Genomic DNA, 24,470 nt, shown 5'->3' on the forward strand with positions numbered 1-24,470 from the left:
TTTAAACTGGCACTTTTGTTGCGCACGTCTTTTGTGTGCGCTGGGGCTTTTTTCCCAGGGATATTTGATAGCTTAACTGTAATGAGTGAGGCAAGTGTAGCTGGGCTTGCTGGGTTTTGGGAGGCAGCTAAGGAACGGCATGTGATGCAGGTCAGTCTCCTCCAGGACAGCAGACAGAAGCTTCTGACACATGGAATGAAATCTGCTAGAAAGCAGTGGAGGTAAGCCGTATCCCAAGCACACTGCCTTCGCGACTTGTTTCTTTCCCCCGTCTTTTGTTTGTTATTTTCTTTTTCTTCTTGGTCTCCACTAAAAATATCTTTAAGGGCCCCTCAGCCTTCAGAAAGTGCCCCACGCGCAGCGAGCTCAGCCACTGCGCTGTACGTACACCTGAGGCTCTGCACGAGCCGAAAGGAAACAAAATAACGAACTGAAACAGGTGGGGTTGTTGTCTTCACCTCAGCATATGTTTTTAATGACACTAAAACCCATTAAAAGTCCAAAGAGGCCAAAAGGCATAGGGGCCGCTTGTGGGGTCCTTTGCAGTTGCGCCATAGCTGCTTATCCGGGGAACCCGCCGCTGGGGCCCCTCTCTTGGGGGCCCCCATAGGGGCCTCAAGGGGGCCCCTCTAGAAAGGACTTACTTGCTGTGGGGCCCCTCGGTGTGCGAAGGCTCTAATAGCAGACCCGCATGCGCATGCAATTGTTCTATTAGATGAAGAAAATAAATCAAATGTTTATAATTTGTTGTTTAATTAAAACCCTCGCCAAGAACAGAAGGCAACACTAAAGCTCGAAGTGTCTGTGGCCTCAAGGGCCCCCAAAAGAGGGGCCCCAGAAGGGGGGCCCCCTGTCTTCGCCGTGGGGGCCCCCTAGGTGGGGGCCCCCGTAGTTGGAGGCCCCCCAGTTGGGGGCCCCACCTTCGGGGCTCCATTCCCGTGGGGCCCTTTGTTACGTTGGAGGCTCTGCATGAAGCTGCTGGTCCTCTAATTGATTTAAATGAACAAGAAAGTGAAAACAAATCCAGTCCTTTGAAGCAGCAGCAGCAGCTGCTGCTGCAGGAGCTGCAGCAGCAGCAGCAACAACCACAGCAGCGCAACAAGAAAGTACAAGCAGAGAGCATATTTACCTTATCCAAGTGCCGATTATCACGGCAAAGCGGAAGTAATTATTGTTTTTGAGTTTGATGTCTTTTCCTCTGGACTCTGGGATGTTTTAAAGATGCTTAGAGACAGTGTCACGTACTATGCCTGGTGCTTAGTTTCTGCGAGCAGTTACAAGCGAGCCATGAACACTCAGCATTACAAGGGCTACCTTGACTTGCGCGCACGAAATCAGACATAGAACCCTTAGATTTGTGTAGGCTTGTTGCCACAACTAGCTTTTACCAAGCTTTTGACGGTTCCTAGAGAGCGCCTTGTTCAATGCAGGTCGGCGGCCAGCAGCATGACAGTCCTGCGCCGAATAAGGTGCAAACGCCTCCGAATTCGGTGGGTGGCGCTTTCTAATCTTCTTGGGGCTCACTCAAGCCAGGCTACTGTATCTGTAAGAGGGCAGTGATTTCGTCATGCAGAGCCCGCAGCTTCCAGGGTCCTGTGCAATCTGAATAATGCTTTTTGTCTCCGGTCTACTGGCGGAAGGAAACGGCGAACAAAACCCTCCACCGTTAACTGCAGCTATTCCGTCATCTGGAACTGGTTTCGCCATCACTTCAATGGGTGAGAAACAGTTTTCTGAGCAAGGATCTTGGCTCTAGCGGTTTGCTGCATTAGCGGGACAGGAGACTGCAATACCTCTGCTATTGGAAAAGTGTACGCATTCGTGATATTTGACCACGATGTTCCAGCAACGCTTTTCCAGCGCGAGCGCGAACGTGACTGTTGAGCGGTGCGCCATTAGCAGACCCTCGAGGCGATGCTTCTTGATCGTATATCCTGTAGAGACTGGTACGTGTATCGCTGGACAAGTTGACAGGGGGCCAGAGGCCTTCCCGTTGAGTCAATTCTATAATACACTGACGGGGACGTCCCACGGTGAGATGCATGTGATGAAAACCCAGGGAAGTGCACTCAGGGTGCAAACAACGAAAAGGATACTGGACTGCTAGCAGTCTAGTATCTTTTTCGTTGTTTGTATTTTTGGGGCATGAAAGAGCTCCAGTCTCTTGTGCATTGCTGCATCAAGACGCATTCCTGCAAAACTCCCTAGGAAGAGCCGACGTGTCGGGGATTTCGCAAGTCGTTCGCTGGTTGCACGCCCCATCTGTTTCTCTGGAACCTCTTTTGAACCCACTTTTTGCCTACCGGTTTCGTAGGGCTGCCATTTTTCAGTTCTCGAGTCTTAGACGCCTGGGATTCAGCAATGAGCAGTCGGAATACACATCTAGTGACTCCAAGAACGCTAATGGGCTCGTCGAAGTTCGCTGAGCACCCGTTCACTGCAGATGCTCGCGGTGCATGGTGGCTGCGGTAGGCACCCAACTGCAGCGCCTAGAGAAGAATCCTTGGGGTCTGACGGTACGGCCATCATAGTTGCAGTTGTGAACTTCACTATTTGACCCCATTCAGAGACACTGTAAAACCTGTTCTTGTGAAGTTTGGAGCTGGGGGGACTAACTGCCGCTAACACCAATCCTTGGGAAGTCATTCGTGGGTTCGGCGCTTGCTATGCTGGTGGACCCTAAATGCAGACTGCTCCGAAAAAAAACGCCAAAATCAGAAAAGAAAGGCTAGCATCTTATCCTTTGAAAAAGGACACTTAATATGAGACAATGCAAACGACGCTGCAGCGCACTCGAGCACTACAACGGTCGCGGGTAACGGAGCACCGCACTTCCTGTGCTGGAGGATACCCTCAACAGTCACAGGTCAGCCATCACTACAATAATTTGCGTGTCAAACCGTTAGGACCAGCTAACAGGTTCACTGTTGCCACTGGATTCTGCGATAAACGCCCGCACAGCGAGAGCGCAGATATCTTTGCTGGAAGCTAGCTCGTGTACAGCGCGAAGCGGGAAATGTCTTTAAAAATGTGAGGTGCTCCTCAACGCGTGATTACGCCTATGTTTGCCCTGCCGTGGGAGTTGAATGGCTGGCGTCTAAGGGCTTCCAAACTCGAGGTCCAGGCATGCTGAATTGCTAGGCGTATGACCTTCATTTTGAAGGACGTCCGCAAAGCCTGAGGCACTTCCGCGACGCAGAGAAGATGCGCAGCTCGCTGCGGGCGCTGCTTCTCCGGGTTCGTTTGGGCCGCGATCCTAAGAGTGTGGCGAGCCCCAGCAGAAGGAGTCTGGAAGAGTGGGGCAAGAACTGTGCAGCACGGCATAACACAAGCAGGCTTTCTGTATGTTACTTCTTCTTCTTCGTTCATTTGCGTCGCCCCTTCCAAACCACTGCCCAGCATCATAGGAGGGCTGACCACGAGCCAAAGGTCTGTTGCACGCTAAGCTCAATGCAAGGAATAAAAGCGCAAGATACGAATCCTCACCGAGAGACTTCCTATGGACAGTCAAAGAAGAAATTTGCCGTAATTGGAAAAGTTTGAGACTTTACTGGTATCAGTAAAAGTACACGAAATCGAACAGGAAAAGCGTTGCTTGGAGATAATCAAGTTGTAAACTTGCAGCAAAACGCACAGAGTCCTGAATCTTGAGCCTGTTACGCAAGAACCTCTCCTGCAAAACTAGTACGGATTGTGAAGAGCACGACAGATCTGCCTAGTGGACGCGTCCTTTCATGGTAGGAGTAGTAGAACCGTGCTTCCTTGCTCTCTAAGAATCTCATTTAGAAGACATACTCTACTATTTTGCCTACCAGAAATCCTTGCGCGTCATTTTCGCCCTTGACACAGGTAAAGCTCTTTAACCGCTTTCAGGTGTATTGGCCCCAATGCTCCCACCAACTAGACCTTAACGTTGGACGTACGCCCATGCACAGCTGTGAACTTTCCGTTCACTCGTTGCTGTTTGCTCCTGTACATGGCTGTGAGCTTCAAAATGCCCTAGGTGGCAGTAATACATCTCATACATTTGCAAAAGCGGGTTTAGCTACGCACGCACTTCGTGCAGGCGGTGGCAAAGATAGTACACTGATTTCTCAAATGACTGTCTCTTCCCTAGAGGCCCACTACAATAAGCCGAGGCTTGCTTCAGTGTCTTTCTTGAATCATCTGGGCCTGTCTTGCCTGCAGGTACGATAAACGCTCCGTGATGGGTAGAGTGCAGACAAGTGGCATAGCCAACTATACCATTCTTCGAGCTAACGTACGTAAAGACCAGTTTCGCGTTAATACCGGTGAGTCGCAGTGGCTAGCTGAGCCTATTAGCAGCAACTAGCTTATCAGCCTCAACGTAAATGTTCACCTGGAGGTCTTTTATCCTGATATTGCAACGATAGCTGGGAAAGTCAGTGGCGAGACCTATGTGTTGTGCACTACTTGCTTCAGTGAATTCCAACGACTAGTTTTGGCTTCCCCGCAGACATGTTACACTTATGCATTAAAATGCAAAGATATATTACTAATACACTTTAAAAAATATGCATCTGCAGCGTTGGTAAGCAGTCTATACGCCACATTGCGAAGGACAGCCCCCCCTGGCTGCAACGATTCCTACCGTTGCGCTATTGCTACAGGAGCGTATTCAGGGGACGACGAGGGCGGCACAGATGCACAGAATGATATTGCAGCTATGAACGTGAATGTTGCTGTACAAATGAAAGCACAACCGTTGGCGTACGTGTAAACGCAGAGAATACGCACACGTGCACACGCAGATGTGCACATAGATTGCTCTTTATGCATGTTCACAAATACAAACATACAAGTGCATGCACATCAAGAACACAACTGCCCAAATGCACATGAATATTCGACACAGATAACAGAGATGCGTATGGACTGCGCGCATTGCATGATTCGATGCAGCGAATAACCCGATGGACAAAAGCCTCCCCTCGCGTGCATTATTCTCGGCGTTGCAGCAGCACGCGAGAAGGCGAGCCTCCACCATCCGTTCTGCTGGTGAGCAGAAGGAAAGGACAGGTGTTCTCGTTAGCATTTGTCATGCAAACCTTTCCTCGGTTATATACGTTTTTGTCAATCCAAACAGCTCATGGGGTAGTTCCTGCCACGTGAACCTTCACCCATTCTTCTCATGTGCCTGATGGCCTCAAGGGGACTCCTCTGGGGCGGCGTGTCCACGTACTGCCACGTACTGCCAAATCTGGGATGTTCCAGAGCAAATAGCGAGCAAAAGCTGCAGCGGTAACACTCACCTCCGCCGCAAAAAAAAAGGCAAGGCCTACTCCTAGCTCCAAGAGGCCTTCCTGGTCATGTTCCCCATGCATGCAGAAACAACAGAAGCTGCTGATGCGCGACCCACAGCCGCAGGCAAACTGCTCCAGCAGTTTCGACACTGGTGGGCTGGCACTGATTCCCAGGAAAACTCCCTGGAAATTTAGAGACGCAGCCGCTGTGAGTTCACGGACTTCACGTAATATTTGCTCCCCAGTCTCATGATCCGCACTTTACACTCGCACATGCACCGCTAGCATCGCAAGTTGAGCAACATCGCTATTCAGACTGCAAATCATCAATAGATGAAGTGTCTGTCTTTGGCTCAAGCGTTCGCCCATCGCAATCAAGGGTCATCCTCCACCGAAGCAGGTCGCCTGAACACACAGAAGTGGTGTGCTGTACATCCAGCCACGAACACTCGGAGTGCAAAATACGCTTGAAAATAAAATGAGGCACAGAGAAATAACCAAATTCACACAAATGCAACTGAGTTACAAAGCGAGAAGAATAAAGTTAAGAACAGAAAGTCGAGCATCGAGGCGTGTACATGTTGGAGACAGCAGATCTGGAACATCTTTTGTGCTCGCAAAGAACTTGAGCAACCCTTTTTAGAGCGTTCCCTTGACGAAAAGCTTTCCCAGCGTCATGAAAAGCTATGTCGAAAGCCACAGAGCTACGGAACGATAAAACTGGGACAGCGTGGAGAAGGCACCAGCATCACCATAAAAACAAACATACGAGATGCCGTGCAGATGAAGGGTGAGATGAATGCAGATTAAATGGAGGCTTACCTCTCATGAGATTCCTCCTGACTACCTGGACGAGTTCGAACTGTCTATTTCTGAAAAAGCTGGCGCTGCTAGCATTCAAAGAATTCGCAAAGACTTCGATAGAACGACAGCGACAGCTTGCGGCAAAGCCCACGGCCGAAGATAATAGTCGAGAGCCCACACCAGCACCTCGCGACCCCGGAGAAACAACGAGACGAACCTGCACGACATCAGGGGCACGCACATACAGAGCCAGGACTTCTCCATGAAGGGCTTGCATGGCATCAAATGAATCGGAAACGACCTTACGGCATTCCCAGCAATGCATTCTGTGGGCATTAAATTCTCGATAAACACAAAAGCATCGGTGGCCCACGATCTCTCATTTAAGCATCAAAAGGCTACTTTTAGAAATTAGGGCTGAACTCGCAGAAGGAAAAACCCGTGAAATTGCATGTTCGCTGCTGCCTTTATGCCTCTTCCTGTTCCTATCTGCTGGCCTCATGTATCTGTCTCTCCGGCTGCTGTCCCTCTGGGGATCTGGCTTTCCCTTCGAGTATGTAGTTTCTAGCCTGCCATTCTAATTTGAGTTCCTCACCAGCTGCCCCTCTTGCAGATTGGACGGATGAATAATGAACCCGATGCAGCCGACAATTTGAGTGCCAGCCGGGTGCTTTTTCTGGCAAGACACGCACACACACACAAACACACACACACACACACACACTGTTCGAAGTGCCTGTGTGTCCACATGCTGCGAGTGCACAGAAGTTAAGGAAATATGCATGCGCTCACGCCCTTAGCACGACTGTCTAGTTCCCCACGAAGTAAGCCCCAAATAAACAAATAATCAAGTTTCCCGTTGCCCTGCATCAGCGGAATACTTCCACAACCCCAAAATAACGAAATGTCGCAAATGACTGCCTTTCGTCCAATCAGCATCTGAAGTCGGTGATAATGGGGAAACTTTACCAAGCTCAAGCGATTTCCCCGCTGTCACTTTCATCTTTGCCCATCTTTGGGTAAAGACCAGCACACCTACAGTGCTTGCACGTCATCACCAGCTACCAGCATAGAAACAATTTAATAGCAGCAACTTTGTACGAACTTGAAATGCAGGCTTCCACTTGTTTCTCACCTCAGCTACCCAGAATCTGTTCCGCTCGGATTGCAAATAGTGACGGTCAAACTCTGCCAAGTCAGGGCACCCTCGTGCGGCATATTGCTCTAATTCCAGCACGACTCGAATTAAGAGCAGCATCAAGAAACAGCAGAGACTGATAAGCATTTTGTCGAGGTGTACAAAGCAGCAACAAATGACCAGGAAGCTCCCGAAGTCCTGCGCATGGCGGCATAGCCAGTAAAATACAGCTGGGAGAATCAAGGATCGTAAGTGTGACTTCATCAATGCTCGAACTAAAGGAGCATCACTGGCGCAGGCCTCCCTTAAAGAGACAGTCTCATGGGGTGCCTCCAGACGCGTAGATTGGCAGCTGCTGCTGCGGCGTCGGGCTAGCTGCTTTCTGTCGGAGTCGAGCAGCTGGTGTTCCTGTGCCTCCTTATGCCTCTCTTGCTGCTTCTGACGCCCTTGATGTTGAACTGCAGGGCGCCAGAGTACAGGTTCACTCGCGCAACCAGTGATGCCACGTTTCGCGTTGGCTTGCGTTTCTCCATCGCGCGCAGAACTGCTGCTGCTGCTATTCCCGCTGGCATTACTGCTGCTGCTGCTGCTATTCCCGCTTGCATTGCTGCTATTGTCGCATTGAATGACGGCCATACCAGGACTCTGGGCAGAGTGAGCCTGGTCTCCCTCCTCGTGCCCAAACACGGGCTCCCCCTCTTCTTTTGCGGGCATCGGACAGCGGGATAACCGGAAGAAATATGCCCCTTTGTGGGGTAGTATCGGGGCAGGTGGCCCTATCGGGAGAGATGGATCAAAATATACCGATTTCCAGCTTTCTTGTTCTCCTTATGGCAAGCTCGCCAACTGGGTCCTGTTGCAATATCGGCATGCCACAGGGGCCCACATCACCACTTCCAGAGGTCTACGTGACGGAAGATTAACACGAAATAATAATTTCGAAGAGAGAGGCGCATGAAAGTGATAAAACCTACGCTATTCAGGCTGCATATCACATGAGGCTGATATGCTGCGGCCCCTTAGTTTTCTGTGTTTTGCTTTCGTCGGACATGTACAGTAGGGGCTTCCGGCGACTCAAAATCATCTAGTCTTGGATACATATGCGTACTTTCATAAAACTGCTCATGAAAAATCCGCACGTACCATAATTAATCAGCTTCGTCCATTTACTCCGTGGGGCTGCAGCTGTAGCGATGAGAACGAGAGAACCGCATAAACTTTAATATTGGAGCGAATGCTTAGCCGTTCTATGCCGCCCAATATATTAACAAAATATTATGCAAAACACTAAAAAAAGCTACAGTATCTAGGTGGGCACGCCAATGAGAGCGCGAATAGAGAACGCTTGGCAAACCGAAGCATCTTGCAGTGGCAAAACTTCCCATGGACTGTGAATAGATCCTACCCTCTAAGATTCAGTGTTGAAAATATGATATACACTGCGATAGCTGCTTCTCTTGCTTTGCTCCCTGGTGTCCTCCAATAGATGCTTCTGAGCACCGTCAGCAATTCTTCAAGGAAGATTCGGTCTAAAGTAAGGCACACCATCACAGTCCCGCCAATGTGCCTTATGGAGCGAGGTCACTGCCATCCCCCACCAAGTGAAGAGGTCCACATTCACAAAGAAACGTTTCGTTGCTACCCCATGCTCCCCATTAGCGTGCCAACTCCGAACGGCATGACGACACATTTCGCCTGCTCTTACGTCACTAAGCCTAATCACCGCAGGTAGTAACTACCATCCTTCTTCCACGTCCTCTATCCTACGGTCTATCATTCATTCTATACACCACCCAATCTGTGGACGACTGCCCATCCGGACAAAACAGGTACACGAGTACTGCGACCCCAGAGGTCATTTTGACAGCTAATGCGTCCCGATATAGTACTGCAATGCGACGTGTTTACGCGTACGCAGTGCAGACCTCGGACCACCTCTCTGCATTGTGCTACCTGCCTATCTCCTCCACTACACAACGGTGCCCTAAACATGCCCTGGTATATTTCCATGCCATTCCATCCTCCTCACTATTACTACAGCTGCCGTTAGATCTATCCGCAAAGCATTCCAACGTCTCTTCAGTGAACCTTCTGTTGACCACACTGCACAAGTGACGGGATCTATAGCACCGGTATGTCTTGAAAAATGCGAAAATGGCTAGGGATTGCCACTAAACAGTTTTCACAGTGCAGGTATGCTCCCACAATCGCTACTCGTGAGTACATCCACACGTGCAGACGCAAATACGTGAAAATCTTTGTTTGCAGATGAACATGTAGATGAACACGTATGTGCTGATTTGCACGTGTGATGATGTGCGCGATGCACCAGTGCCCTTGCACGAATGCTCTAACACTCACATGTGCATCTGGCACGTGTACGCAGGTGTGTCCGGCCTCCATGACAGCTGCAAACGCATGTGCACTTATGCATGGGAAACGGAAAAGCACAGACGTGTGAATACTTCACGTCAAGTGCCATGCAGTTGCGCAGGTGCGTGTGACCGGACGGACAAACATGCATACACGCGCACATGCTGGGCGCTGGCCTTAAAAGGCAGCACCAGCAGACATCTGTCATCGTGTACTCATGCGAAGCATCAACATCTGTACGGCACTGTTACAGCAGTTGCATCGCAATGACCGCTGTAAACGTCAGCTTCCATCCGTCAAAGTCCCGTTGCGCCTTACACAGCACCTCGCTACCATCTTCATGATGTCTTATGACCCAGATAACTCCACGGCATGTCTCAGACATCTGTAGCCATTCTCGAATCTGCATTCATCAGGGGCGTGATCCTGTAAGGCGACTGAAGGCTGCTTCGTCACCAGTTGTCCGCACAACAAACCACTCAGGCTCGGCCTTGGGAGGCGGGCTGAAAGCAACAATTACTGCAGTCCCAGAGTGCAGTCCAACGGACCACAATGCGGTACGGTGCAGCGATTGCGGCAAACAAGCTAGGGGAATCTGTAGCTGTAGCGTTTCCATGCCCATCGCTGTAACACCGACAACCTTAACTTGAGTATACGACGCAAATAGCTGGATATTCTCGGGCTTGGTTGTAAAATGAGCCACGTATACGCAATGCCCCAACGGCTGAAAATTTGAATTGGGTGCAAGCGCTGCAGCAAACGCCACAACATCAGCTGGAACTGCCGCCACAGAGGAGGAGTACTCCGCGAGCATGTCGGGTTGGAGCCGTACCGCCGCTTCAACAATATATTTACCCTCTCTTCTGATCAGACCCATCAAATTTGGGTCGCTGGGAAGTAGGACACAGCCCTGAGGAACGGCCACCCTAATCTCATAACTGATCCGTGTCCCTACGGCCCTCTGGAATAACACTATGGGGGCGCTCAATTTGGAAGTGTAGCGAGGGGAGCTGGTGCCCACTAGGCGGAGTAACTGGGAAAATGCACTACCTGTTATCTGAACACCCCCCGACTTCAAAGTATCACTGAATCCACTCGTCATCTGCGACGCCGAGATTCGCAATATGCACTTCTTAATTGCGTCCTCATTCGGCTCACTAACGGACTGGACGCCAGAAGGAAAGCGAGGAACTTTATAGACGCCATTAGCACTCGAAAGAAATCCAACTGGAACGCTGGTGTCCGTCACCGGTGCTGCACCTGTCACATCTCCCACTTCTGCTGTATGCACAGGCAAGCCTGCTGCAAGCGCATTCTGCGCACGGCTACCAAATGGGGACCAGTTTCCACCTGCTAGTCCTGCTGCGCCTCCAGCCGAACCTGCTGCGTTTCCTGCTGTCGCTACTGCCCCTACTGCACTTGCTGTTGGACTGCCGTAAAAGTCCAAGGATAGTGGTGGCAAAAAACCCGGCAACCCTGCTGGTACCGCTGGAGCCTGTGGTTGAGTCGGTGGCACCGCAGGAGCTGGGGTTGCACTGCCGAAGAACTGAGTGAATGCAGACGCGTATCCTGCCGTCGCAGGTTGCTGTGTTGGGAGCGAAGGGCCTGCAGTCGTTGTGGTTCCTTCCGCTTGTGGCACGAAAGCGTGTTTGCCAAGCAGTTGCTGGGGAAAGGACGAGGCCCCGCCCTGCAGCGGTGGCTGCGGTGGGGTTGGCTGCACTGGCAACTCTACTGATGCCCCTGTGAGGTCATTGAAAACAGATTCTCCACCATCGGGGTGCTGAACTATGAGGAAAGCAGCGAGAAGAGCGCAGCCCCCATTGCGGAAAAGACGTCGAGCGCAGAGCCCGCTCATCTTGGCGACTCCTGGATGCGTTCGTGAAAAAGGTGAGTCTCAAGTATGATTAAAGAATGACAAGAGAAGCCTTCCAGAATGGAACTATGTTTTTCTAAAGGAAGAGGACGTATTTACTGTGGGAGGGAGCTCTGGAGACGAACAAGCTGCATGGACACTTGTGTCCACGACGGCGTATGATCGACGAAAAAGCCCCTAACAGCACTTGATCGTGAATACCTTCAGCGCCAGGTATGATTTCTACAATGTAAACAGCTAACTGCCAGGAACGGGCGGGATTTGCAATTTGTGAGCTTGCACACTCTTTCTTCCAAGCAGTTGCTCTACTCTGCGTATGGAGCACACTTGGGAACGGGCGGCTGGCACCGTCCAGGGTGAAGTGTGCTTATTGCTGCTTTGACGCCGTTTCTTAGAATCAGATGCTCTTCGCAATGTATTAATTGTCCATGAAGTGATGCCCTCAGATAACAAATGTTGGAAAGCTAGGAAAACTTTGGTCAACCTGAGCCTGCTTGGGGTCCAATTACCTCACGAGGAGTCGAGTGGAACTACATAAATGACAAATGTAAACACAAAGCATCACACGAAGTAGCATGCCCTGCCATATAAAAAGACAAACCGATTTTATGTTTCTTTTGTGGAAAAAAACTAAGGAAAGTAATTACCTATGCCCCAAGCATCTGCAGTGTGAGATCTCACTCACTACCTGAACAACCCACGTTGGGCTGACCAGCGGTAGGCGGGTTACCTCCGTGGCCTTTCGCTTTTGAATGATTTGTATTATTCGTTGAATAAGCATATCATATCTTAGCCGGGTTTTTCCGTCTGTTGTGTTACGGCCTGCCGAGCAAGCTGTCTGCGACTCCACTAATTTTTAGCCTCCTGGACAATCATTTCTGATTCCCAGTACTCGGATTTTCCGGCTTGCGAAGAAAAAGAACTCTAAAGGTGGCCTCCAGAGAAGCAGCCTAGTGTTTGTAGCGGCTCGTTAACCACACTCCAACACAAGCTCCATTCGCAGGGGAAGTCTTACAGTACGGTTTATGCGGAAAATAGTCCAACAGCAGCCACCAACGGGGCTCTTGGGCTCTTGGTGGGCGCATGCTCACAAAAAGGCCCGTCCTAAATCCAGAAGAATTCTTTTTGGTATCAGTGCTTTCACGCCTTGATCCCGATATCCTTGGAGTGTCCTACTAAGCGCTAAGGTTACGCGAGTGTAAAGCTTTGCTAGACTTACTACTTTGGCTCCCGAGGCAATGGAAAGCCTACAACGCATTTTCGGTGGTAAATCAATGTCTCTAATGTTAACGATTTGCGTTGTAATTTGGAATTTTTGTTGACATCAACAATATTCAGTGGTAGGCCAAGAATTTCGTCTTGTGAGCTTGAGAGACTAGCCAAAGCATGTTCAACCTGTTAGAAAGCAACAATAGGCAAAAACAAGCGAGGTAGTGAGGTTGGGTAGGCTCGCGGCGCTCTGCTGCAAAGCCACGCCGGCAACGAGACTGCACTTTGCAGAAACCCTAAACTTGCTGCAGCGACAGGTACGAAAACAGCTGGCTGCGATTTCTTTTCATCTTTTGGCTTTTCTAAATGTGTCTGCTCAGTTTCACTGATGGGGTACTTGGGTAGTTGAGCAGTTGGGCGTAACACCAGGAAGTAGGCTGCCCACTGGGAAGCTTCTGGAAGCTTAGCCAAGGTTGAAGCATTACAGATCTCGGCCATTTCGGAAGAAGAGCTGTCTAATATCTCAACAGCCACAGACCGCGTTCAGATATTGAACAAACTGTTGGAGCGTGCGAGCGGCATGTCCCGGTGTTTGCTCCTCCGCAGAGGTCCGGCAATATGGGCATGCGAATCATCTAAACCGGAATCACCCAAACGGGAAGCACCCAGTACTATTTCCCAAAGCGCAACACTTAGATAATTGGGAACTGAAATGAATGAGCCGCAAGCCTTGCGTGGTGCAAGAGATCACACGTTGCATCTGTATTTTTTCTTTTGGCTCGTGGTGGTAAGATAGCTTCTTCGCGATACTCCTCCGTAGTCCATGGAAGCCATAGAAGCCAGCCCGCATCAGCTACGCACGGCCAAGAAATGCCGTGGAAGAGGGCTTTCCGTTCTGTTGTGAGGCTATTTCGATGTGACATTTTGCCTTTCTGTATCAAGGGGTCCCCAACTGCCTTTCATGTCAACATCAGCGCGTATCTGGGGGTGCTGGGGCGTTTAATGCTTACGTGCTTTCATACAGCTTTGTCCTAGGCAGGCAAAGTAGCATTCAGCTAGAGCTTCTCGGTATCTTTTCCAGGTACCAATCCTACTCGAAAATCAGCAAATGTAAGTTTGTGAAGCAACGGCTTAAGTGTTGGCTGTACGATTGATGCAGAAGGTGTAAAAGCCGAGACAAACCAATAGCCATATGTGTAAGGCCAGAGGTGTCGTAGGATGAGGCTGAAACGGCCTGGCCTCTTGAGTTGGTGAGATACTGCCGCATGTTCGTGGCCGCAGACTTTGTAGAACTAACACACCCCTCTTCGAGCCCAGTCCTGAATGTCTGCAGTTCAGGGAAACTAAGCAGTGTGAACATGCCTGCAGTGCTTCCTTTTAAGATAGTGGGGCATAGGTGTCACGGCTTCCCTCACATAGGAACATGACTAAGTTTCACGAGCACTTTTATTGTTGAGTCACTGGGCGTGTGGGTGCGTCTCTTGCTCTTACCACCGGGACAAATATCAAACTAGAAGGCGGCATGCCGCACGCCAGCAGAAAAGCTGAACATCTACAAAGCAGAAATAGCTAAGCTGTCAGTGTAGTGCACCGGAACTACAATAGGGCTTGCTGGTAACCTTAGGAAGATAGCTAGCTGGTGACCTATGAGAGGTTAACACGCTCAATAAGGACAGGAACTCCTTGCTAGCATCGAAGTAAGGCAGTTTGTCAGCAAATTAGCATGTACAAACTAGACGTGTCAGTGAATACTTGGAGATTGGGGCTGGCGATAGCGCCGGCACCAGTGCAGGCCTCCTGCCCATAGGGCCAACGACACAAGAACCCTGAGTGGAGAGACATTTAAGGAAAATCGTAACATGAGACGATGACTATACATGATTACCCAACAGTCGGTGCTAGGAGGTGACAATACCCACTCTTGATAGGTGACTAGTCCAAGCTACAATAGTCTTCAATCGCTTGGTCTCCGGGTAAGGCGCTCTCACTTCTTTATTCTTTCGTTGCTTTTCCTGTTTGGCATATGCCAGTGTTCTCATCTGTGGAGGCCCCAAGTTTGGCTACGGTTTGTTCTTAATTCGTTGATTCAAGCCTCGAGGACAGCTACGATCTCCAAAAGCAAAGGACCCGTATTTGCTGCACATGCGGACCTCGAGAGGAACCACGAGCACCAGGACCAAAGAGTCCGTATTTGCTGTAGAGCCTTAGTGCGGCGCAAAAATTTGCGTGCAAGCCGTTCATGAGGAAATAGTAGCTGCTTACTACAGCTAGACTCAGGGAATAGCGAGAGATCGAGGCAGCCCACTTTTTTACAGCGCCATTAATTTTTGAGCTAGATAGACTAGATTAGTGGCAAGAATGTTTGTCGTCCTATCTTGTGGTATTGCCTCAAAGATTCACCAGATGTACGATTGCCTCAAAGATTCACCAAATGTAAGATTGCTTGCCTCACATCTCTCAACAGAAAGCTCAAAGCTCATTCCTGATTATAGGAAAAATCGTTACAGTGGAGTCTCAACGTACAGGTGTGAAGCGTTTGCTGTTTCTTAATTGCCTTGTGGTTGATTGCTCGGTCACCAGAGACAGCAGCTGCTGTGCTGGAATACCAGTTTGCAAGACGTGCCTTCGGAAGGAGTTAAAGTTTAATGCAGGTATGCATTACGGAAACTCACACAAGGTTAAGAAAGCGCAAAATATTTTACCCTAGACACCCTGCATTTGGCAAACCGTTCACAGAAAAATGCCTGGCACCATATTCTCTCCCAGACACCTGAGAAAAAACTTTTTACATCCCTACGGGGCAACAAAAGGCTGCATGAATACCGTCGGAGTTCTTTCATATACTTATCCACCAACGCTTCCCGCGAATAACCAGGCCGCAGCGCTGGCGTCAGGACTTACTCATAACTCTTTTCAATAGGGAATCTCCCCTAAAGCTGAGCGTCAGCTTGGGTACCTCGCTCAGCGATGCATATGCGAGCTTCTCAAAATCGTGTCTGGCTAGCACTGTATCGTTAGGAACAGATATTGCGAGTTGCCCGTAGCCTGCGTTTCAGGTAAAAGTGATCGGGTCGCCCTCCGCGAACTTGAAACGTCTTCAGGCTTGGCCAAAAATTACTTGAACACTACTACGGTCCTTCAAAACTCTCGAGTCACGCTACACAGCCTTCAGTGGCCGGACTCACTGCTGACGTACACCCCCACAGGTCACTGAGGGCTGCAGTCCTATGGGCCATGGCATTCTCACGGAACTAGCCCCCAAGATAGTCCAAAAGGCCTTAAACATGTGTTGCGCAGCTCAAAGCAGAAAAGTGTGATGCTTGACGCCGTGTTCCGGCGCAATCTACATGCGCCCTGGTGACTGCATACGGCGGCAGCACCTTCGGTATACACGGTGGTTTCGTGGGGACTGACCTCAAACAGTAGTATGTTATACATGAGTGGCACTTTTGGAAGGAAACAGATGACTCCAGGACAACTGAGGCCAATGCTTCAGAGTACCTTGCTGATCAAAGCCTACGGGAACTGCTGCCTCAGGGATTTCCTGTCCACTTCCATACGTGGACAAGAAATTAATTCTTCGCTAACCAAAGTCAACACTGTGGTTCAATGTTGTGTTGAAATATGTTTAAAATATGTCCCTTGCGTCATAAGTGATTTTGGGACGCGTATGTATGAATACGGGGCTGCTCGAACGAACCAACAGGGCGTAGCCACTTTGTAGGAACACCTTCGGTGCAAATGTTCGCACTTTACCTTTGAACATGTTTTGTTGAATTGAACTCTCCGAAACACGCTGTATTGCCCTGAGAAAAGTTTGGAGTCTCTGGGCAGGGTCTTGAGCGGTTCGGTGAGCCACGGTAGAGGTCATGTGACTCTCTTTAAGTACTGAAGTACAGCCAATGGGCTCCGTTGAAGACAACAATCACCCTGCTTTTTTATTTTCTCCTCTTTTTTGCCTCTGACGATTTGCGCCATCGAGCCGCTAATGGCAATTTTTCTCCGTCTTTTCAGCCAGCGGCATTCTTCCAGGAGAAGTAGCCTTGAAGATGTTGCGGCAGTTTCCCCGCGCGAAAGGGAGCTGTTGACAGTTACCAACCTTTCGCAGTCATTTCCGGCGTCCAGTGGCCCCAATTCGTCTGATGACCCTGATGAATTGCCTCCAACTTGTGGGCGCGTGCAGCTTGGCCTGTTGGGGGTTGCCGTCAGTGCGTGCTTTATTATTTTGTTCCTCTTACCTTTTAAAGATGTGCTAAGGCAGGTGGTTGAGCACCAGAAGGGCAGTCCACTGACGTACGCGCTTACGTACGTCGTGGCCGGGCTTGTGGTACCAGCTCCATTGCTTTCGGTCTTGGCTGGCGTGTTGATGGGCCCTTCGCTTCTCGCAGTTTTCGTCATTATGTGTGGAAGTATGGGCGCAGCATGTCTGGCGTTTTTCATATCTCGCTTCATGCTGCGGCGTTTTGTCGTCAACCGGTTCGTGCGTCGTAGCAAGCAGCTCCAGGCCATCGACTTGGCTTTGCAAAAAGATTCAGTCAAGCTTGTTCTTTGTACGAGGATGATCTTACCCTTTACTTTCAACAACTACTTCCTTGGCACAACCCCGATCTCGGCGGCGACATTTGCTGTGTCCACCCTTGTAACCGGCATTCCGTTCGCCGTATTGTATGCGATAATCGGGGGACAGCTGCAGAGCCTAGACAACGCACTGGCGGCAAAGTCTTTTGAGCTGCAAGGAGCTGACGTCGACGTCTTCGGATTCTTTACAATGTCAAAGAGGCACTTGGAGGTGATAGGGATCTGTGGGGGTATTCTCTTGTGTTTTTTCGTAGTGCGGACGATAAAACGATTTGCCGCTCAGGTTGTTTTAGAGGCACAGGAAGTGGCGAGAGGATGACGGCAGAAACAAAATAGAAAGAGCATTTGCGCTTCTTTCACCCGTGTGTACGCATTTTCCACAGGGTATGCACAACGAGAACTATTTTTCACCAGCCGTTTTTTCTGCACCTGGTGAACTTTAGTTGCTTGCCGCTTGGAGTTAGCAGGCGCCAGTGGTCAATACTGTAGAAGCAAGCTAACCAGCGCAGTGTTACCTTGAATTGCACATCATTCAGCTGGTTTGAGTAGGATTTTTGGTAGCCTGGGAATGCGTGCGTTGGTGCCAGCATTCTGTGCTGGGCACTTTTGTCGGGATTCAGAAGCACGGGAGAAGTCCGTAGGGTTGACGTGGGGGCAGGGCTCATGAGTGGTTTATTGTTGGCTGATTGTTTCGCGGCGTTGAGCCGACCACCAAATGTGAATGACGACCCACCTGCACTTGCCAGGACGCCTCGGTAGTTCTGCTTGCCTGCCACCACCACATCTTACTTGCTAGGGACAGGACAAGTGCGTAAGCGTCTCCTACTGCACAATTTTCGTGTGTTGTGGTGGCCACAGGCTGACCTGTGAACCATATATAAGAAGTATTCTGAGTAGCCGCACTGTAGATCGTGCCGTTCTGATGACAAGCCTCCCGTGAGCTCTGTGCAGCATTCATCATCGAATTGGCCAGGTGCGGCGCCAGTGGATGCGCACGTAGTCGTAACTTCGAAAATTGAGACTGATGAGCTTGACAGTATTATAGAGTGGATCGTAGATTACTTGCGTGACTGTAGATTTGAACCAAATGCCCGACAGACAGGGTGTGGGGTTCGTCTTCTATGGCGGGAGCGTCTGCCTGGGTTACTATTCTACAACATACTTGGGCAAGGGATGAGAATGCATATTGTTTGAATATGTTACAGTCATTTTAACGCGATCGACATGATCATGATATTTGGACGCATATGAGCCCCTGTGGCATGTTACGTCTCCTGACAACGCCAACACGCATAATCTGACCACTTTCTCCGCTATGTTAGGTGGTGGTATCTTGCTATTTTTGGGTTTCATTAGCCTTAATTCTCCATTTACGGCTATTTACAGGATAATATAATGTAAAACCAGAAAAGAAAGAACGAAAACTCCTTGCCCGCCGTCCAAAGGGATTTAGACCGCCTCATTGGGATTGCTCGTAGTGGCAACGTGAGTAATCCATTTCGCTAGTGCTTTAAGAACCTCTCAGGCTAACTTGCCGTTCAATCCGAAGGAAGGGAGAAACCCCAATTCCGGTCGTATGGCTCGTGAACGACTGAAGTTGGAGGCGTACTTTGGGATGCTCTTGCGCCCACCAAGGTCAGCAACAAACCTTAAGCGAAAACAGTTGGACTACGGTACTCGCAGGCTATGGAGGAGTTTAGCTCACGGTATTTCTTGTGCACATTTTTCGTGGCCACATACCATCGAAAGTTCTATGGAAGCGAAAACTGAAGTTGCGATTGTCGCCTCCATCTGTGCAAGTAAGGATGAAAAGAAAAGCGTTGGAGCTTTGGGACGAAAAGCCCACACAGGGACAGTAATCACCCATAAAAAGAGCTTCGGAGCCAACACCCAGTGACGAACAATCTCATTTTTCGTTGCACGTTACCCTCCTGTCTCGGGTATTCCCACTTATGAGATAGAACCGGCGAGCGCCTGTGCCCTGAGGGGCTGCGTAATGTCCCGCGGGAAAAGTAGACAAAAACCTTTGCAATGGATTTCCGCCAGGGCTCCAGGGGACGCACTGCACTACATGGCATCCCTGCATTCCACATCGTCGAACATGGATACAGTAGCGAAGAGCCGCCGACAGTTCCCCACCACCAGGGATCTCTCCCAAGACATTGTACGTTGCAGTCAGAAAACACTGGAGAACGGCAACGGGAACTGGAGCCTATGGCAGGCATTGTTAGACTAAAAAAAGCCTTTATAACGCAGTAAGGCACTGAGTGTAGAGTCATTTGATGTACAGACGCCGTACACCTACGCCTGGCCGGCCAGTTAGCCTGCCTCGTTCCTCAACCATCAGTATCATTGGCGATGTTAGGGGAATTCGAAGATGAGAAGGAGGGATACGTACACCCAGCTCTTTCCTCCTCATTCCCATCCCCCAAGCAGCGTTGTCATTTAGGTGCGATCGTTCAGCTTCTCTTTTCGTGTGCGAGAAGGCAGCCTTCACGACTCTTAGGTACGAGTCGGCTAACAGGTGCATCGTGTTTACTAAGCTGCCTACGTAGGAACCGGTTGGCTGCTCACTTCAAGCATCCAGCAGATTTTTGCATCCAAAGATGTTCTGCGGATCCACACATGCCTTCACACCGCGCAAGACGGCCATGCCTGAGAAAAGTGTCAATGCATAAGATGCAACAGGCCTTCTTCCATGTTTGGGTTGTTGGCATTCATGCTTCAGCAAACTGGATGTGTAATGAAGCCTTCGCATTGACTTTGGGCTCACGGCAGGTCTACCGAAGACGTACTTGTTTCCCCTATCGCGCTTGCCATGAACTCCCGCCGCAATTTCCCAACGCCGTGGTGGTGCGAAATACTGCCGCCAAGATTCATGATAACTCTGCGTGCGCCGTCTTCGATATGTTTATAGACCTGCAGCAGAGTGGCCACCATGGCCAACATACTACGAATCACATTCTTCGGTGTACTGTAACATCACAGTTCATGCCTCTGACGTGGGGCTACTCCACAGTTCCCTGCACATGCACCGCTTTCCAATCCACCTGCACCGTAGTTCTGGAAGTTTGACAGGAATTTTGGTGAACATATAGGGAAACGCTCATGAGACATCGAACTGTACCCCTCCTCTGCGCAGTGGCCCTCAAAGGAAGGTCGGGATCATAGGATGCTAAGGTGCCACAGGTTGTAACATGACTACGCAAGAACATTCACCAATGACCGTAAAAGACGGCGGTCGACGAAATGTTGATGCTGCCTCCAGTGGCACAACAAAATGTTCTGAATACGGTCTCCTGACGCCCTTTAGCACCTTCTAGTAATTTACCTCCATGGGGTTTTCTATGCCTGCCCAGTTGAATCCAAAGTAAAAGTACAGAACAGCCCCCGCGTCATAAACCTGAGTGAGCCTGGTCATGATAAGAGGAGGATATCGAATGCCCTTGTTCTTGCATTCCTTCGTGATATAATTGTGCACCGAATTTCGGCATTTGAGGACCAAAGGCCACGCCAGAGAAGCTTCGAACGACTCGAAAACCCAAAAGTGGTCCATAACAAAGTCCCTGTAGACATTACGCAATGTACAAACATAAAAAGTTATGTTAGTTGCGGAACAAAGAAGCTTTGAAAGCAACCTTGCCACAATGCTTACTAAAGCGCAAGCGCCTCACCGAACATAAGCAATCAGAAACGTCATCTGATATCCGCGTTGCCCGTTTTTACCACCGGCTGGAAGGGCCCCAAACACTTTTGCAGCCTTGTAAAGGTTTCTCTGCTGGCAAGTTACTTCTTCAGCAGAACCCTCGAACAGAAGAGTACATGCACACAGGTCTTCTTCCCGCCAGCCCTTTACTTTGTTAAGGTAGAACCTTTTCACGCCGTCTGCCACCGCATCTCTAACACCCAAGCCGCCTGAAATTTGCCGAAATAACAATTCGCAAGACAGCAGCTCGTTAACAAGCCAGAGGCACGCAATGTTCGCGAGATGAATGCCACGACAGTCGCCTGTCTCTTACCAGGAGGGACAGTTCTAAAAAGAGCGCCACATTGCGTTTGTCTCTTGTCCATAAGGCGGATGCTCGCTGGTTGCAACCTGTTGAGCGCCACATGTCTCATAAAAGCGACACCAATCTCGAAACTGGGGAAGACCAGGCAGCCGTAGACTTTTTTCTGGAATACACGTGTATCACAACAAGCACACCAAACCTTGCCTGGATGACAAACGAAAGGCGCGTGAGTCCTATGAACACAGTTTTCCGCGCGATTCAGAAAGTTTGAATACTTTGCTTTGAAATCGCACCTCTGGAAGCAGTTTAACCTTCAGAACGACCTGCGTAATAATCCCTAATGTGCCTTCGCTGCCAAGCACTAGTTGCTGGACAGATGGGCCACTGGACACGCGGGGTGCAGCAAGACGCTGGTTTAACGTTCCCTGTGGTGTAACCACCACTGCATCAATAAGCAAGTCCTCTATATTTCCATACGCATTCTTTTTCATCCCTATATTCAGAAATAAAGTAACACTCGCAGCCGTTCATATTAATGTCAAGAGACAGTGGGTGCCTCATGCACGGCCCGGAACGCAAGGAATTCAGAGTCGGCGGCTCCGTTTCCACAACGACCAATGCTCAGCATACCACGTGCGCAGCATCACAGGGTTGCGGGTAGACAAAGCGCTGCGTCAACAGAGGCTCACCTGATGCCCTGGTGGCAACCCATCCACCCACGGTGCTAAACTCCAGGCTGTCCGGCTCATGGCCTAGAGTGACCCCTAGGTGGCGCAGTTGTTCTTCTAGTACAGCTCCCACAGCTCCTGCCTCTACAGTCAAGAGGAGAGCTTCTCTATCTAAAGAAAGTATTCTTTGCATATAACTTAGAGATACTGTTGCTACCATCCGCTCCTCGTCTCCAGGGACTGCAAGTCCCAGTGTAACAGAAGTCCCACCCCCAAATGGAATCAAGCATACTCCGTGTAGAACTGCGCACGCAACGATGGCTTCAACGTCCTAAACGCATGAAACCCGCCCTGGCCCTTGTGCCTCGCCGTTTAGGACAATGTGAGGCTGAAAGAGGGGTGGCCAGCAAAAAGTGGCAAGTCGATGCAGAATTGAGGTGCTGACAGTAAGGCAAAGGGAGTAACAGGAAAAAACACTGCATATACTCACCTCGTGGCATTTGGGGAACAGCACCACATCTGGCAGGCGCTCGAGTTGTCCGTGTCTCAGTGCAAATATCTCTGCGCATGTATGGCCATGCCCATGATAGAGCCTTTCCAACCCCTCTTCTGACACTTCTACACCAGGAGCCTGCAAAGCATCAGAGAGGCCGACATATGCAAAACAGCTCACGAAGCTGTACTCAAACACGCCCTAGCTCCTGAAACCCACAGCAACCCTTCACTCTCCACTCAGTAAGGCCAGAACTGTGAGCCTTCTCTAGGCAAAGGCATCGTGCTCCCGAATGCGCCGTAGTGGCTAGCTTTGTGCGGACCCTCTGCAAGGTGGCCACACTGGCAGAAATGCATGATTCTACGATCCCAGCAGATAAAAAGTGCTGAAAATGCTTCAGGGGGCGTGTGCGTGCAGTAGGACTGGACGGGAAGATCTAGACGCCATACAGTCTGAAAACGACCGCCAGCGCAGGACTACGCTATGTGTGCTCAGGATATCGCCTTGGAGTGAGACAGCGCTGGTTTACACCCACCTTAGACAGAAGGTCGTCTAAGAACTCTTTCTTGACTAGTCTTTGAGGGCTTATGACAATTTCCTCTTTCGGAAATGATTTCTTCTCTAGATCCAGACCCTCTATAGAGTTCGTAAACTCCTGCCAGTGTTGCAGCCTATGGCCACACAAGGGGTACCTGCAGAAGGATATGGGCAAAGACACACACAAGTCTGTTTCACAAAGAAATTCCTGGTGCAATTTCGAATCATCGAGCTGCGTTGGGTGAACACTGTCCATTCTGGACTGGAAGTCGGACCCGTCGCGTTTTGACCTTCTTCAAAGCAATACTACTTTTAGAATAAATCTACTTTGCATACTCTAGGCAGAACTACTGCAAACTTGAGCGTAGGAAACCTATGAAGGGCCCATGTGTTCATTGGACAGGGTCGCGAAAGCTTGCCCTGGGGGCTACATTACCTATTGCCCGTTATTGTCAGTGTAACCTTGTCAATAAAGTATATATAAGTGTCCTTGAATCCCCAGCCGTTTGCTTTGCAAACAGCTGCGCGGTTTCTGCCGTGGAGTATCTCGTGGGCTGGAAGATGCAGTGCAGCGAAAGCGTCAGCAGGGAAACGCAGGGGGAGTCTCAGGCTGCTGGGAGACTGAAGAGCCATAATCTGGTTCACTGACTGGTGCTGACGACCACAGGCCTCCCTTTCGGTATCCACTGAGGAACTCAAGCTGAAATCTTTGCTTGAAGACATTGCCGAGTCGTGTGGACGCACTGAAGGGGCAAAAGCAAGATATTTGAGGGAAATTCGAGAGAAGAACGTTGCTACCGGGGCAAAGTCAGGAGCCCTATCGTAACGCAACCAGAAAAGCCTCGAGTCACCAGAGCCTGCTGTTTTGCTGGGGTTTCTCAGAATTCTAGGGCATCTGTCCTCTGCTCAGGCGTCCCCAATGTCCCTCGTTCTCTGCCCAAAGGAGCTTGTGACAAGCTGCGTAAAATGTTCACGGCGATATTGGCATGCCATGTATAAGCAATAAATAATAAATACTGTAGTGATCAGTGCGTTTGTTGCACTGCTACAGTTACCCAGTACCGACTCTGTTCTAGGTGCGGACTCCCGCTAGACCCTTGATATCATCGTAGACACATAGAAAAAAACAGTTTATACTGAATTAAGAATCGGGAGTTCTCAGGAAGAGTAGAACTGGATTTTTTCATTCAAGCGCACCGCCACACTATGCACACGATCTCACCCAGCCCCAACTGTGCCTTGTTTGCCTCAAGCGCAGGTCGAAGCGGACACATCATGTAAACTTAGGTGTACTGTGCTCTAATATATATTTGTTCCATACTAAGACTACTCTGCACAAGTTGTCTGCTATTTGTAGTGCCTAGCTCTGCAGCGACCCCGTTTCATTCTGCGTGCGTCTCGAGAGCACTTGTTATGCTCATACCGGCATCACTTTTTCATCACCGCACGCCTCAATGAATTACTGTGGCTTCTATATGCTCATTCTAAATGCGTTCCACTGTGATTGCATTTTCATTGACGGT

General features: G+C 49.8%; 4 protein-coding genes across 4 annotated transcripts; 1 reads left to right on the top strand and 3 right to left on the bottom strand.

Moving 5' to 3' along the window:
* Positions 1-5,571: 5,571 nt before the first annotated feature.
* ETH_00010875 (acetyltransferase domain-containing protein, putative) lies at positions 5,572-7,920 on the bottom strand (the record flags this gene model as incomplete). Its single annotated transcript, XM_013377294.1, has 4 exons — positions 5,572-5,669; positions 6,087-6,285; positions 6,664-6,744; positions 7,204-7,920. The coding sequence occupies 4 exons, from the start codon at positions 7,918-7,920 to the stop codon at positions 5,572-5,574; spliced, it is 1,095 nt and encodes a 364-aa protein (XP_013232748.1).
* Positions 7,921-9,991: 2,071 nt separating this feature from the next.
* Positions 9,992-11,434, bottom strand: ETH_00010880 (uncharacterized protein; the record flags this gene model as incomplete). Its single annotated transcript, XM_013377295.1, has 1 exon — positions 9,992-11,434. The coding sequence occupies one exon, from the start codon at positions 11,432-11,434 to the stop codon at positions 9,992-9,994; it is 1,443 nt and encodes a 480-aa protein (XP_013232749.1).
* Positions 11,435-16,649: 5,215 nt separating this feature from the next.
* Positions 16,650-17,558, top strand: ETH_00010885 (uncharacterized protein; the record flags this gene model as incomplete). The annotated part of the gene is made up of 1 exon (XM_013377296.1): positions 16,650-17,558. One exon carries the CDS (start codon positions 16,650-16,652, stop codon positions 17,556-17,558), a length of 909 nt encoding a protein of 302 aa, XP_013232750.1.
* A 2,256-nt stretch (positions 17,559-19,814) lies between these two features.
* Positions 19,815-23,670, bottom strand: ETH_00010890 (FAD linked oxidase family protein, related; the record flags this gene model as incomplete). The annotated part of the gene is made up of 10 exons (XM_013377297.1): positions 19,815-19,894; positions 20,035-20,158; positions 20,571-20,805; positions 20,914-21,154; positions 21,259-21,412; positions 21,543-21,742; positions 21,939-22,248; positions 22,408-22,548; positions 22,946-23,102; positions 23,384-23,670. 10 exons carry the CDS (start codon positions 23,668-23,670, stop codon positions 19,815-19,817), a joined length of 1,929 nt encoding a protein of 642 aa, XP_013232751.1.
* Positions 23,671-24,470: the final 800 nt, after the last annotated feature.

The sequence above is a fragment of the Eimeria tenella genome, genomic scaffold (assembly GCF_000499545.2).
Source record: "Eimeria tenella Houghton genomic scaffold, Eth_scaff5, whole genome shotgun sequence".
Taxonomy (NCBI): Eukaryota; Apicomplexa; class Conoidasida; order Eucoccidiorida; family Eimeriidae; genus Eimeria; species Eimeria tenella.